The sequence below is a fragment of the Exophiala viscosa genome (genome assembly GCF_022695815.1).
Source record: "Exophiala viscosa unplaced genomic scaffold EDD37scaffold_1, whole genome shotgun sequence".
Classification (NCBI taxonomy): domain Eukaryota; kingdom Fungi; phylum Ascomycota; class Eurotiomycetes; order Chaetothyriales; family Herpotrichiellaceae; genus Exophiala; species Exophiala viscosa.
In genome coordinates this window covers 4,203,045-4,217,412 of record NW_026944353.1, presented here as the reverse complement: position 1 = coordinate 4,217,412, position 14,368 = coordinate 4,203,045, and the positions used below count along the sequence as shown (strand labels likewise).

Below are 14,368 nucleotides of genomic sequence, written 5' to 3'. Positions count from 1 at the left end.
GTATGAGAGCATGAGAGTGTTCCGGTGGGAGGACATCACAAGAAATCGACGTTATGGGTATGAAATAGTCTGCAGCATCGAAGGTGTGAGCGTCCTCGATAAACCAGAGCATCATCGCGGAGCCAGTCGCGCGCACTCAGTATGACTTATGGAGTCATTACGTCCATGGACATAAAGTTGTGCCAGTAAGCCTGATAGTGAATGCATTCCATGTTACAAGCAATATCCTGAATTTGAGGCGCTAGAAACGCTCCGCTAATGTAGCATACATACAGATACAAGTACAATCGATAGATCGCTCGAGCCCGAGCCCCGAGCCAGACAGTATAGCCCCAATAATGTCTATCATCAAGGGAATATTGCCGCCTCACCTGTTTGGCGATATCCAAGTTCTCACCCAAGCAATACGGGACACCCCAGCTCATTATCACCGTAACTCAGAAAGAGCCAAGTTATGCTCTCACCGCTGCCATCGCTAAGATCCGCTCTCGCCACCGACGACCACTCCATCACCATTCGTTATGGTAAAGGCAGTGAAATTGGCCGTCAAGTGCAGATTACCCGTACCAACGTCGACTGTGCTCGAGCCGTTGCCGCCAGTCTGCGTCGAAAAGAACGATTCCATCTGTTCCTGCGCGTTGACTGCCACGCTCACGGTCTGCGACTGCTGCAGAACATAGAGGACAACGACGCGAGCAAACTCAAGCTCTTCATCCGTCACGGTGGAGGACGTCGAATTGCTGGAGCTCCCTGTGGCGCTTGCATCCGTTGACGAAGATGTCGCAGTCGCAGCTGAACCTGTTGCGCTTGTCGTCCCGCCAACACTAGTGACGGTTGATACATCGGTGCCGATTGCTGCGGTAGGGGTGCTGATGGCCCCAATAGACGTCGCGGTTGTTGCCTGGAAAACAATTCCATTCGAAGTGCCAATGGTCTCGCTGGTTTGTCTTCTTTGGAGACGGGCCGCAACAACCGGTAAAGCACGCTCGCTGACCTCTGGTACAGCTGGGTTCGCGAGTATCGGAACAGGTTCACCAGGCTCCAGACCCGCCAGTACGACAAATCGTTTGGTTTTTGTGGTTGCGTCTGTCGAATTGAAATCGGCCAGAGAGTTCTCGCTGGTGCATGACAAGTTATTTAAAGAGAATACAGATAGGATGGTCGACACGTTCAGGGATATGTTGAATCGACTTTGTGCATCGGTGAGAGAAGGCAGCACTGACAGACCTATAGTTGCGTTCTCGTACTGAGTTGTGCCATCGTTCAAGGTCATCGTCATGCAGTCTTGCGTGTCTCCAGATGTATCACAGGAACTTCCAGTGAAGCCGTTCGAACAGACGCAGACACACGCATCCGCGCTCACAATACTGGTACCCCCATTGTGACAAGGATGACTGGTTGCGCATTTGTTATCGGTGGAGTGTTCTTTGGGTACGAGGACCAGGAAGATCGGTATTAGTACAGCTGCAGCAATGAGGACAGTGGCGATGACTAGAAAGGAAAAGAAAACGGGTATCGACATGCCGCAGCACTTTCGCCGCTGGCTCGTAGGCTGGTATCTCGACAAATCGGTCGTTGAGGCATAGGCATCACCCTTTTCGCTCAGAGGCCAGGCCCCATCTCTTCTGGTGGTGGGTGTTCCTCCCACCGCTGGAGCAGGGAAAGCCGATATCATGTCTGACATGGTTGACTGTCGATTGTTGCCGCTCAGTTTGTCGGTACTTCCCCACATGTCAAGCATACCTAGTCGACTGGCTGTTTTGCCTCTGTCCAGGTTTGCAGCCAGTCTCGTGGCGCGTTTGATGAGGTCTGCTAGACTCGTCGTACTGCCGCGATTCTGGACGTCCCTAACTGCGTCCATGTCCAACTGCGGTGGCCGTCGCCCCGGAGGTACCCTATCGCTCATGGCAGGGGCAGGCTGATCGATTCCCAGCCCGAGCAATGGATTACTGGATTTGTTGGAATGCAGTGAACGTGGGGTCTGTTCCGGGAATTTGTGCGATGCCATGGTCATAGGTGACTTTGGGGTTTGTAAGAATTCTCTATCGGCGGATGGTGAGGAAGGCGGAGATGTGTCGAACGGCATCCTTACAGGAGTACTCCGCGATCCTGGTGTATCGATTTGCAGCGGCGAGTTCTTGTTACTGACGCCAGCAGCGACGGCTGCGCTTAACGCGTTGATGGTATTAGTTCTGCTGGTCTGGGTATACGCTGGAGGATCTTCTGGTAGGTCATGGTCTAGGTGGCCATTCTTGTTCTTTATCGTCGTCATTGCAGGTCTCGCCCTCTTTCCGAGGCTGGCCTGTCGCAATATCTGTGGGCTTGCATCTGCGGAGCTTGGTCTACTGCTCTCAATCGGGCTGAGGAAGTCTTGATCATACCGCTCATCGACCCCAAGAGCTTCGCTTTCAGCATAGACAGATCCTGAGTATCTCACAGGAGTTGGGAAGCCTCGTGACCTTGAGCCAGGTGTTGTTCCAGGAGCGGCAAAATCGTCCAACACGGATGACATCGAGGAATCATGTGCATTGTACTTTCGGCCTGGCGATAGTGATGAATCTTGCCTCACATTCGAAGCAGTGGGAAACCTGAAATCTTGGACCAACCGTCCAGACCCAGGGTCCCTCTGCGGTTGTTGTGGAGCTTCATATCTGACTGGCGGAGGGGAGATGCCAACACCGGCTGGGACTTGTCTTGCAGCGAGTCTGACATTTGGTGGTACTCTCACTGACGGGTGAGGAGGAAATTGCTGGGACTGCTGGTATTGAGAGGCGTGAGCATACCCAGGCATGGCTTGCTGGGGTTGCTGGTTTCTGTATTGAGGGTAGTGAAATCGAGTTTCTGGTTTTGGGGGAGATCTGGAGCGATCCATCTTCTTGAACGAATGTAGGGCAGCTTCGTAAGCTTTGAAGTGCAGCAATCTGCCAAAGTCACAGTGGCAGTCTGTACCCTATGAGGTATTTTGCGTATCCTCGACTTATTGCGGCTGGAGGAAGGAAGTGGGCAATTGGGCGAGGATACTGCTGGCGCAATACCGAAAGCGCAATGAACGGCAGTCGCAGGCACGAGAAGGGTAGGCGCGGAAGTCGACTTCGAGATGATGCGGTTGAGATCGTCCGCGTTGTGAAGAATGTGAACGAGCGTGGAGTGACAGCGAGTGACTGGGAGATAGGTAAACGATTGGATGAATCTGCGAGATTGCACAGCAATAGTTTGGCAAGGTGCCAAACGATCGTTCGCAACGATGAATCGGATTTTCCAATTCAGCAGTCCAGGCCCGAGAAAACAAGAAGATAGAGAAGTCGAGAAGTTACTGAAGCACAGCCCAAGAAGTGCGACGGGGGTGATGAGTGAAAAAGGTGATGGATGGATTGGTGTTACAAAGACAGTTGGACGACGGTGTTTGGGAGTTTTGCCAACTCAGAGGCCGGTCCCTGGAAGTCGGAGACATGCAGCCGGGAGAAACCATGCAGGTACTCAGGTACAGCTGGCGCTCTATTGGTCTCATGCACCATTTCTTTGCCCCAGAGACGGTGAATGGCTTCTCTGCAGCGGATCTAGACAGGGGTTAGACATGGGTCAGCCCTCGAGCCTGAAACACGGCCACGCTCCTCACGAGTCCCTCCTGCAGACACCTCATCTCCTGCGTTGTTCTACCGTCACGACCGCGACAGCAAGAGAGAAGAATCACACCACGCTGTTGGTGGGATATCATTGATGGAAAGATCAAGAAAGAAGCTTGGATCTACATATTGATACATGTTCGATGATGACCGATGCGGCGCCTGTCAATATCGAAGGCCCTCGCACAGACGATCGGGGCCTCCTTTACCCCAGATTGGTCAGACCAGCACAGGGACCGAGACCCGGAGTGACAGCGCAGGAGGTCCGAGGGGCCACGAGCATGTTTTCAGGGTTCAAACCTCTAAGAAAGTGACAGCCTAGAACGATGATAGGCACTTCTTCGAGGTCTGTTGTGAGTCGTGACCGGAACAGTAGCCGCCTACGTGTAAGTTACTCGTACGTGTGCCGATGAATGCGAATAACAATCTCTTTTTCGTGTTTATGATGGCATTCTATCTTTTCACTTCCAGCAGCAATCTGGATTTACTCTGTATACAGACGCGTAACCGCGTAGCCACAAGCCAATGAAACCGACGGTTTATTTTTACTGACGCTTGGTACTGTCCACTTTATCGTCTCCAACAAAAGCATCGTTCAATTCATTTAGCGAGTATCATCCACTCCCACCACTTCATCAAGATCATCTCATCTCATGAGACGATCCGATCTCCATGCCTTCCGGAGTCTTCTTCTAGGTTACTGCATCCATATTATGCATGAGTGATGACGATGCAAACATGTGGATGGAGTCGGGCCGTTTCCCGAGAGCCTCGTCCATTGACGCACCGCAATCAGCTGCGGTAAAGGCTCTATACTACTCTGACGGATGTAGACAAACAAACAGCAATCAGTTGTCCAGTCGTGTATAGGACATTGGAAGACTGCTAGGGGAGGGAGCGTCTTTGGTTTCGCTGGTGAGCTCGAACATTCAATGGCTCTGCATTGTCTCCTGGTCACAACATCTAGGTCGTACCTAGCAGCTACTGTTCTCTCTTGATCACCCACGATATCAGCTTCAACATGGAATTCGATCAATTTCAAGGTGAGCTTACTGGTCCAATATGAACGCCTTGAGTCCAGTTATCTGGACCATGAACCCTTGGTGCTAGGGTTTGTTGAGTACATAGCAACTGCCGCACAGTTGATCTGTGACATTCTCCAGCGCTCGCAATTGCGACTGCCACCGTTGGTGGTGGGAAGGCACCCCCAGTTCAGGTTGGTTCCTGCGCCTTGTACCAATGGACTTTCCCTGCTTCTACGGCGTGGTAGGAAGCACCTCCTTAGAGTCATATGCTTCTTTCATCACTTCTCTCCTCGTCTGTACTCCACCTACTACCTCTTTGTTTACGCCTTGGTCGCAGACGTCCGCTCCTTTTTCCATAAGGCCACCATTACCACGCAGTGAAACTGGACCGCGACCTGCTTTCTCACATTCAGCAAATGACTTGATCAATATGCACTCCTCGCCTACTTCGATTCCTTCGACCGACCCTTCGACCGACTCGTCTGACAAGTCGACGAGATCCAGCCGACCACCTGGAACTCCCAAGCGTATGTCTAGTCCACATTGTCCCACCTCGGTTGGGATCTCCAGGAAGCCTGCATACTAATCCATGGATACCTGCAGCACCATTTGAGCCTCCAAGAAGACGATCTTCTCTCTTCTTTTCCAAGGTCTTACCGCATGACGATTCCCCAAAAACGCCAGGTGCGAGGTCGTCGATTAGCAGTGAAGGCCAGCAGCATTCCGAAATCACATTTCCGGCTTCGAACACAGGCCGAAAGAGATTGGTGTCCCCACGAACAAGGTCGGCTGCAAGGCCAGGCCATGTTGCGCAAATGCAGAGGCTCTTTCAGAATGCAAAGGCCTCCCTGCGGCTTGACGTACGTTTCGCGGCTTCCCCGGCTGGTTCAATAGATTCAAGGCTTCCCTCGAGTCCCGAAGAAGACGAAACCAACGACCATGCAAACGCCGTTCCGTCCAAAACATCTGCTCCTGGGACACCTGCAAAAGATTGGAGGTATTCTACGGCTCCGCATCTTCTTGCAGAATTCGACGTCGATGTTCGAGAGCCGTTCCCAGAAGGAGGCTCCCCGCAGCTTCCAGCGCTACCCTCGGTGTTTGTCGACCACAATGACATCCTCGATCCTGAGCCACCAAGCAGCGGGTTCACGTCACCCGTGGAAAGTGCGCCCTCCGTGTTTCGCAACGCCAACCAAGCTATTCAATCCACGCCCTCGGCTCGAATCGATAATACAGCCGACCAACGCCCTTGCAGATCTTCGATTGACTCTCTGTGCCCAGAAGATCTCGAACGACCAATGACCGAACTACGTGTGAGTGGCGATCATGAGATGGATGTTGACACTGCGGATGACTCTCCGATCGTCAATCATCTGAAGAGGAAATCTGCCGACGCATGCATTGACATGAAGATACTCGACGAGGCTGAGAAAGCTATAGTCCTGCCACCTTCCGCAAGGGCTGCTGCGCAATCGGCAAAGATAAAGCGAGGAATGCTAAGCAACTTGTTTACTAAGCCACCTACCAGCGGAGGAAGTGATGGCGGTAACTCATCTCAAGAGTCCGCCTTGTCCAACAACAGTGGAACAACATGTCCGGACCCGTTACTTCACGCACGCACACCGATGGTACTATGTCCGGATCCAGCAATGCATTTTACGCCAAATCCCTCACTTCATCAGCAGGTCACTCCGAGTCCCAATATTCCTGGTCATCACAAACCCCATCATGTACATCATGCGGTGGTACCTCAGCCACCAATGCCGTTCAATCGAACAACCGCGACAGGAAGTCCTATGCCTATTTTGAAGGCCAAATCGCCGCCAGTGCCGTCAGGTGGCAGTAGACGTCCTTCTCACGATTCCGTTCACCCAAGGCAGCTTGGTCCTCCATCACAGTTTCAACACCGTCCGGGTGGACCACCGGTATATCAGTATCGCTCTGGTACTACCGAGCATTTCCGGCCGGGCTGGTACTATGCGAGAGATAGCCCGCAATCTTCATCCAAACCAGGCAGGCCTATGTACTCCTTCTCCACCGCTGCTGCTAAAGTCGTGGGCCAAGATCCTGCTCCAGACTCGAGAATACGTGACTCCTACAGGACTGATACTCTTACACCACTGGCTAGACCTCCCAGCAGATTCAGAAAGAATGGGGTAGCTGCCATTGCCAGTGCTCGAGGCGTCAGCAAGTACTATGGGCGACCGCAGCCGAGGCAACCTCTACGACAGAGATATGCCAATGGAACAACCTTTCCAGACGCTATGAGATTCAGAAGCAGCCCTCCGCGCTCTCACACGGACTCTGCACAGACTACACAGTCAAGGAACGGTCCGCGAGGAATCGACACTCCAACAAGCCAGGTTATGGAAAACGCCCCTGTCCAAGGAGAGGTTATTGATTCAAAATTGAAGTTGGAGGAAGGTGAAGACGTTATCGAGGTTGACGATCAAACAAGAGCAGCCGTTCGTATGAGCCTCTATGGAGGCGCAGCATCCGAGTCGACGAGCGATGTGGGACAGAGCCTCCAAGAGCTTAGTCCAAATGTGATGATGTGGAGGAAAGGCAATCACCCACCAGGAAGCCGGGAAAAGAGGCGCCCAAGTTACTGGGACGTTGATCTTGAAGAAGTTGTCCGGAGTCCCGCTGCCAGGCATGTGGTCAGTTCGCCTATCAAAAAGGACGATGTGAGATCGCACAAGGGTGAGGTCGAATATGAAGAAGAAAATATTCTACCGGAGGCGTTCATTGGTCCCGAGGACCAGGACCACGATCAGATGATTGGTGATGGATGTGCTGCGCAGGACGTCAACATGGAAGATTGAAATAGCTGGTGCGCACGATGCTCAGCACGAGGTGTGAGCAGACATTGGAGGACAGGGTGATGATTCTGATAAGGATATAGCGGCATCAAAGTATCTCATGCGGGAGACTCCAGCTTTTATGAGACTTTACGGGAACATTGGCGTGGACGACCGGTTTTAGTCTAGAGTTATGAAGTGTGCTTCCGCATGCTCTACAGATATAGGCAACTTAGATATTTGGGCAGCCAGAATCAACTGGTCGATTAAGTATTTAGACTTTATGTCTCGAACACTTGGTGTTGAGAGATCGCGGAACTCAATCTCCACATTACGATCTGAGACAGTCTTCATGACGGCTTAGCCGAGCTTCAGGATACGAGATCGAGGTTCGGCAGGTCTTGTTGGAGATGACGGCGACAGCAGTGAGGCCTTTCTTAAAGGCAGCTGCTTCCGCGAAGTAGACTCGTCTTTGCTCGGAGACATTGAAGAGAGCAAAGGATCATCGTCTCCTTCTCCGTTTTCTTGCGTTTCTTGACCGCAGGTTTTCGCAATCGTTCCGTGCTGCTCATGTCCTTCTGTCAGTCCTAGTTCACGACGAAGTTCCCAGATCTGTTTTTCGAGTAGTTGCATCTCCGACGTCGTGCTGAGAAGGTCTGGTATTGTGGATGAGACCGCATTTCGAAAGTGTGTCTGGCACTGTCGTAGCGGTGGCGGGACGAGGATGCCGTACCACTTTAACGGGTCCTTGGATGTCGGTGGTGGCGTGCTGGTGTGGATGGTATAGTTGTAGCAGAGTGTGTGGTGAGACGGGTTGTGTGTCGGGTTTGATGGGGACGATGATTTCGAGTCATTTTGCTTATCGTTTTCCTGTGACTTCGTTTTGGAAGGGATACCTCCCAGTTGTGTTCCAGGGTCTGAAGGAGTCTCCGCGGGTTGTCCTTCAGTCGATGTTTCCTCCTTGACTTGTGCTGTTTCCTCTGTGCTGATCTCCGGTTCTTCTCTTGCAGCCTTGATTGAAGGGTAAGTTGTTTTCGGCTCGAATCGTACGGTCCGTAAAGCTTTCATCCGCTGGTCGTATCCTTCCTCGCCGTATCGTCGGCCGGGACCTAGTGATGAGTTTCGATTTGATGAGGCGAGGGCGAAGAAGCCTGCGGATAGATCCTTGGATAAATGCTCGCGGAGGATGGTGTATGTATCTAGGAGTTGTAGGTATGACTCGAGGAGTCGATCCAGACGCTCGGAGAGTGGTGTTTCGTCTCCGAGCTCTTCTGGTTCTACAGCTGGAAAGACATCTTTTTCCACAGCAACTGGGCCGTCTTTGCTCTCAGGTTGAGGCGTGGACGGAGGGGAAGGGAGCTGCGTTGCCATTTGCTTGCTGTTAGTGTGACAACTCGTAAATCACCAGCCTTGAAAATTGAGACTGGCCTTGCTGGACGTCTATGATCGGTCGCGCATAGTTGGTGGCTTCGATGGCAGCCTTGTTGAGGGATCGGCCTCGGTCATAACGTATGTCTGTTGCGCCAATGGCCGCGATTATTGACGCAATGCTAATAAAAAGCCGCCGCTGCGGAATAATGCGAATAATTGTTCCTCTCGCCATAATTCTTTTGCCTGTACGAGCTATTCGCAAGTCTTCGATACTTTATCTTGAACAGAGTCGACATCTTCTTCGGGCGGCTTTCAGGGTCATCTAATTACGCTGCGCTTGAACGATCAGGTGTTGCTCGCCAGCGATCAACTTCTCACCTGTTCCGCCATCGAAAGTCTTCTTACCTATCACACCACCATCGACAACGATACCATTGCAATACGACCGGCAGCATAGGTTCCACGTATCGACCAGCTTGATCCCCGCGACTGCCGCCTACTCCATATCTCCGACCCCAGTCTTCTCCAGTCATGGCCTCGTCGGCCTTGACCTCCGCGAACAACACTTCGGCGTTTGGGGTGCGGTCGCTATATCGGTCGCTGTTGCGCCAGGGAAGTCAATTTGCTAATTATAATTTCCGGATGTATGCAAGACGGAGGACGAGAGATGCTTTTCATGAACATCAGAATGAGTCGGATTCTAGGCGGATACAGGAGTTGGTGCAGAAGGGTTTGAAGGAGTTGCAGATGATGAAGGTGAGTCGAGACCTATCCTGGGATGCCGTTGCTGTGGTCCAAGCGAACTGGTCCTGGACAGTCACCGTCATGGCATGCTCTGGAGTGCTGCAAGGTGGCTGGGTTCTGTGGCGAGAGAAGATGGCGGGAGAAGAGGAGTTTTGAATATGGATGTTCCAGGCTGACTTGTGATTCTGCAGAGACAAACAGTGGTATCACAATTTTACCAGCTCGACAAGCTCGTGGTAGAAGGTGGCAAGACGGTATGGCTTCCTTTTGGTCACATCATATATCGTGATAAAACTGACATGTTTCTTCAGGGCAAGCAGACAGGCGATCATGGTGGAATCGTGCGACAGAAAGATACTGGGTATGTCCAACACCATCCATGCTCTTTCAATATTGGCTAACGGACGTAGATGGGATTGATATGCCTCTCCTGCATCTTCTTATTGCGGCATTCTGTACAGTATCTGGAAGTAATACCTAGAAGGACAGTCCCGTCGACATTTGCACAGGCAGCTCTTTGTGGTACCAATCAATCTCTCTGCCCAATATCATGTCTCTTGGTCTGCTGCTTTCCACTTCTCATTCTAACTCCCAGTCCTTGTCTTGTTATCCACTGTGCTCCATTGTCCTCTCTCGCCTACCTCTCGGCGACAGCCTCGTCGGTGCCGGTGAATCTTTCCTCCTAGCTCCGGGTATTCCCGTCTCTACTGCCATTAGCTCGGTCATGATTCGCTCTCGGTAGACCTTCCCTGTATCTCGTAGACTGAATAAACATCCTCCTTTAGACGCGTCGTCAACTTCCTCGTCTTCTGTATACCATTCTCACCACAGCATTGATATTGTCGCTCACAGCAACAGCGCAACGCCTGTCCGCACTGATTTACGATCTATCCCATGTGTTCTTGAAGGAAGACATCATAATACGGCTCTGGTCTGAGGGTTTGAAAGCAAAAGCGCAAGGAATCAGGCTTCAATATGGCTCCGGTATGTTCTTCTCGTCAATATCTTCTCAAAGGCCCAGAGACAGGCATGAGTACACCGCTCTGTTACTATGCCACACCTTCCTTCACTGTGCATTATGCTTCTTTCGAGCTTTTTTGGCCGGTACCTTGGCACTCTGCCCACAGAGAGTGGCCTCAAAGCCTTGCCCATTCTTTGTCGACGTTTACCATTCCGGAGTACTACACCATACAATCACCACAACATGGCTCCTGGCAAGCGTTCGGCCCGCTCCTTCACTCCACGCGCAGCGCAACCCGCTCGGCGTCGTGCACAAGGTCCTCCTCGTCCTCACCGACCAAATCGCCACGTTGCTCGATGTCGCTTTTGCGCATCGGAGTTCGATGACAACAGTAGCGTCTACCGGCACTGTCAAAGCCACCACCAAGATGTTCCTGAGGTGGCTGCCGTCCTTGCTGCTGGGAGAAAGAGTGATCGCAACTGGGCCGTCCCCATCGGCACACCAGCCAACAATGCGGGTGGAGCGGTGCATGCGCCAGCGCAGCATCAGCAGCAACAACAGCAACAGCAACAACAGGCGGCGGCGGTGGCGGCGGACCATGGCAACGATGTTGTCGACGAGCCTGTGAATGGCAACGATGACCAGTACCAGGGTCTGTCTGGTACTCAACAACCACCACAACAGCAGCAAGACAACGATGATGCGGAGGACGACGCTGCTTGCATGACATACACATATCCAGATCCAGAGGAGTGCCACACTGGGGTGTACCGACCAAGAGAGGGTCGTTGATATTGGCATGTGTTGCCTGAACAATGGAACTGGATCTGGACAATCACCAATTGTGAATTCTGCGACTTGCTTGTGATGCGTTCCGTTCGATTATCTTGCTTCCAACCGCGTTGACTCGTGCTTTACTCCGCCCTCACAACGCGTCCACAATGACTGGTCCAACCAACGCGCCTCCCATGAGGAAAACTTATCTGGTACTGACTGTTCACGAATCGTGCCCCTTGCTCATCGCCTGTCTCTTCGTCGCCGTGAAATTTGACTCTACGAACACCATTTTTGAGAATGTTATGCTAATCAACATGTCTGAACAGCTCCGCCGCACAACGCGGCACCAAGACCACAACGCTTCGCAGCGAACAAGAGGTGACCTGTTCAGCGACCCGGCCGAGGGCCTTCCAGTACGAGTATGGCGCCTCTCTACAGTCAAGATCAATCAAGATGCGTCTGCAGAAGCCGAACCAAATCGAAGCACCGAAACCCAGGAAACTGGTGGGCTATGGGGCGAGGCGCCATTGCCGTCTTGCTTCTCACAATTGCCTGAACATAACCAGGTCAGTATATCATCGCAATCATAGTGGGCTCAGGACTGATTTGTTGTGCATTTAGCAAATGATCCGCAAAAGCCGCATGGTCAATACCAACCCCAGAGAACTCGTTTTCGACGACAAATTAGAAATGTGGGTTGACGCCAAAGAAGTTGGAAACGGCCGTGTCAAACCAAAGAATGTGGCTTTGCACAACGCAGAGTCCCCAGAGTCGAATGAAGAAGCAGATAATGACGAGAATGAGGATGACGATCTCATCGACGCAGATGAATTACCTCAGAAGCGCAGAAAAACTAATGCCGGACTACAAGAGCGAATCTTTGAGATCAAGAAGTGGACTCAAGTCCCCATTTCTGTGGCCGAGAAGATGCCTGAGCCGAAGTACCTTGCTGACCGGCGATCGGGCATGCCCAGTCTTTACGGTGGTGCGTACAAAGCAACTAATGGTTTCGGAGCTTTGGGGCCAAACCCAGGAATGGGAGCCGGTGCAGTAGGCTACGATCTAGGAGACGGTTCAGGTCTGGGCAATGCTTCTGGCGTGATGGGTGGTGCGCAAGGAGAGGCCACGCCGGTTAGGAAGAATATGCCTCCGCGACGCAAGAAGAAGAAGCTTGGTGGACCTGGAAGACGCAAGGCGAATCCTGTGCCTACAGAGGACGCTACAGCTGCTACGACGCCTGCGGATGCGGTCGTGAATGACACACAGACACCTGCTGCGGACAATGAGCAGGACAATGAGCAGGACAATGAGCAGAGCGAGGGGGAGGGCAGTGAAGAGGGAGAGATTGAAGAAGGAGGAAAAGAAGACGTCGAAGAGGAAGCAAAACAAGAAGCACCAGAGATTGTGAAGGAGGTCACAGTGGAGGAAGCAAAGGAGATTGTAGACGAGGGAGCAAAGATAGTCACAGAGGAAGAACCAGAGATGGAGACAGACGAGGGAGAAAAGATGGATATCGAGGTGCCAGGAATGAAGGAGACGAAGGAGGAAACAGCGATACCACCAGAGGAACCAAAGGTGGTGGAAGTCGATGCCCTCGTGGCTGACGTGCCAGTACCACCTGTCGACACCGAGGCCATTGAGGCCGAAGTTGCTGAGGTCCCTGCTACTGAGGTTCCAGCCGTCGAGGACCCGGTTGTCGAAGTCCCAGCTATCGAGGCTCCGGCTGTCGAGGCTCCGGCTGTCGAGGCTCCGGCTATCGAGGTCCCAGTCGTCGAGGAGCATAGCACTCCTGCGCCCGATCTTGATGTTGAAACAGCAGCCAAAGAGGAAGACGTTGTTGAGGAGATGGATCTGTTGGGTGGTTTAGAGGCCGCGGTCGAAAAGGAACAGCACGCAGGAGAGTAAACATGATAGGGTTTGGATATGCGTTGTACTATGGATACGCGGTCACACTCCTCATGTGACATTGAATTGAGGTTCACTTCATAGTGAGAACAGCAGGGCAGGAAACATCATGTATGAGAGAGTTTTCATATTCTTTGTACTATGGATACACAATCGCGTCACTCAAGTGCGCCAGTTGAACTGAGTTCAATCTCCATCATTTCCGGTCAATCTGAGCCAAGAATTGTGATTAATTTAGTCGAATGGGTTGGTTCGGGTTCCCCAGTAGGTGAGGAACAAGCTGAGACCAACAGTTTCGAACATGCGGGACAGAACACCAACGGCGACTGTGTCGATCGGTCGGTTCTCAGTGACAAGGGCAGAGACGAGCTGGAATCAGTCAGTGTGTGAAGGTAAAACATGTAGATGGATTGCAACATACCGAAGGAGAGTATGAGGCAGCGAAGACTAGACCACCGAGGTAGGCAGCTCCCTTGTAGCTCAAGGTTCCGGTAGCGTTGATGAGGGCAGCAACACCGTAGGTCTGGATAGCAGAACCAACTAGCGATGAACCCCAGCTGGCAGCAGCGGTGGCAGCTTCCTTCGACTTGAAGAACTCCTCCTTGCTGTCGGCAGCCTTGGCGCGGTGGTAGGTGTCACCGAAGAGAGGGGCCAGGACACCGGCGGAAGCGACCTGGTTGAAGACGACGCCGAGTGCGATCGCCGAAGGCTTGACGGGAGGAAGGTCTAGAGATCCGGAATGTCAGTTTGATGATCCCAATGAAGCTGGGATGGATTGAAGTGAGGTCTTCTCTGAGCTCGATTGTGACGTAGAGGACACTGATCAGAGCGGCAAGAAGGGGACAGCGACGTACAGTGAAGAGTGGCCATTGTGTTAGATGTGGTGTTTCTCGTGAGAGATTGATGAGGTTGTGTTGAAAGTGGTTGGTGTGAGGAAGATTGAGATGGTTCTTTGTAGTGTGGTTGGAAGAATAGAGAGAGGGAAAGGTTTCTATGACTTATATGCGCAGGGAAGAAGAGGTTCTGCCAAGTTACGTAGTAGTTACTTGTGCAGCCACAGCACCTTCCAGCCAGTTTTCGCAATCAGGAGGAATGGCGTTTTAGGACCTGTCGTTGGACGGAAACAATGACGACACGTGGAGAAAGCGCCCGGTATTCACC

General features: G+C 52.2%; 7 protein-coding genes across 7 annotated transcripts; 4 read left to right on the top strand and 3 right to left on the bottom strand.

Annotated features, from left to right (window-relative positions):
- Positions 1 to 280: 280 nt before the first annotated feature.
- Positions 281 to 3,028, bottom strand: EDD37DRAFT_81182 (uncharacterized protein). The gene has a single exon (XM_062820294.1). The coding sequence runs from the start codon at positions 2,870 to 2,872 to the stop codon at positions 476 to 478; it is 2,397 nt and encodes a 798-aa protein (XP_062675944.1). The 5' UTR covers positions 2,873 to 3,028; the 3' UTR covers positions 281 to 475.
- A 2,050-nt stretch (positions 3,029 to 5,078) lies between these two features.
- On the top strand, positions 5,079 to 7,473 carry EDD37DRAFT_645779 (uncharacterized protein; the record flags this gene model as incomplete). Its single annotated transcript, XM_062817666.1, has 2 exons — positions 5,079 to 5,175; positions 5,252 to 7,473. 2 exons carry the CDS (start codon positions 5,079 to 5,081, stop codon positions 7,471 to 7,473), a joined length of 2,319 nt encoding a protein of 772 aa, XP_062675943.1.
- A 152-nt stretch (positions 7,474 to 7,625) lies between these two features.
- Positions 7,626 to 9,050, bottom strand: EDD37DRAFT_618508 (uncharacterized protein). The gene has a single exon (XM_062815811.1). The coding sequence runs from the start codon at positions 8,818 to 8,820 to the stop codon at positions 7,810 to 7,812; it is 1,011 nt and encodes a 336-aa protein (XP_062675942.1). The 5' UTR covers positions 8,821 to 9,050; the 3' UTR covers positions 7,626 to 7,809.
- EDD37DRAFT_618507 (putative iron-sulfur cluster biosynthesis protein Isd11) lies at positions 9,051 to 10,175 on the top strand. The gene is made up of 4 exons (XM_062815810.1): positions 9,051 to 9,576; positions 9,756 to 9,818; positions 9,876 to 9,925; positions 9,975 to 10,175. Exons 1-4 carry the CDS (start codon positions 9,352 to 9,354, stop codon positions 9,982 to 9,984), a joined length of 348 nt encoding a protein of 115 aa, XP_062675941.1. The 5' UTR covers positions 9,051 to 9,351; the 3' UTR covers positions 9,985 to 10,175.
- Positions 10,176 to 10,377: 202 nt separating this feature from the next.
- On the top strand, positions 10,378 to 11,582 carry EDD37DRAFT_618501 (uncharacterized protein). Its single transcript, XM_062815809.1, has one exon. The coding sequence runs from the start codon at positions 10,616 to 10,618 to the stop codon at positions 11,315 to 11,317; it is 702 nt and encodes a 233-aa protein (XP_062675940.1). The 5' UTR covers positions 10,378 to 10,615; the 3' UTR covers positions 11,318 to 11,582.
- Positions 11,583 to 11,616: 34 nt separating this feature from the next.
- EDD37DRAFT_645775 (uncharacterized protein) lies at positions 11,617 to 13,207 on the top strand (the record flags this gene model as incomplete). The annotated part of the gene is made up of 2 exons (XM_062817665.1): positions 11,617 to 11,868; positions 11,924 to 13,207. The coding sequence occupies 2 exons, from the start codon at positions 11,617 to 11,619 to the stop codon at positions 13,205 to 13,207; spliced, it is 1,536 nt and encodes a 511-aa protein (XP_062675939.1).
- Positions 13,208 to 13,311: 104 nt separating this feature from the next.
- EDD37DRAFT_618498 (uncharacterized protein) lies at positions 13,312 to 14,214 on the bottom strand. Its single transcript, XM_062815808.1, has 3 exons — positions 14,062 to 14,214; positions 13,629 to 13,933; positions 13,312 to 13,576 (listed from the first exon to the last, which is right to left on the bottom strand). The coding sequence occupies exons 1-3, from the start codon at positions 14,075 to 14,077 to the stop codon at positions 13,442 to 13,444; spliced, it is 456 nt and encodes a 151-aa protein (XP_062675938.1). The 5' UTR covers positions 14,078 to 14,214; the 3' UTR covers positions 13,312 to 13,441.
- Positions 14,215 to 14,368: the final 154 nt, after the last annotated feature.

Coding starts and splice junctions, on each gene's coding strand:
- EDD37DRAFT_618507 (XM_062815810.1), top strand. CDS start 9,352: ATGGCCTCGTCGGCCTTGACCTCCGCGAACAACACTTCGGCGTTTGGG. Junction 9,577..9,755: donor AGGAGTTGCAGATGATGAAG/GTGAGTCGAGAC, acceptor GTGATTCTGCAG/AGACAAACAGTGGTATCACA. Junction 9,819..9,875: donor TGGTAGAAGGTGGCAAGACG/GTATGGCTTCCT, acceptor ATGTTTCTTCAG/GGCAAGCAGACAGGCGATCA.
- EDD37DRAFT_618508 (XM_062815811.1), bottom strand. CDS start 8,820: ATGGCAACGCAGCTCCCTTCCCCTCCGTCCACGCCTCAACCTGAGAGC.
- EDD37DRAFT_618501 (XM_062815809.1), top strand. CDS start 10,616: ATGCCACACCTTCCTTCACTGTGCATTATGCTTCTTTCGAGCTTTTTT.
- EDD37DRAFT_81182 (XM_062820294.1), bottom strand. CDS start 2,872: ATGGATCGCTCCAGATCTCCCCCAAAACCAGAAACTCGATTTCACTAC.
- EDD37DRAFT_618498 (XM_062815808.1), bottom strand. Junction 13,577..13,628: donor CTGCCTCATACTCTCCTTCG/GTATGTTGCAAT, acceptor GACTGATTCCAG/CTCGTCTCTGCCCTTGTCAC.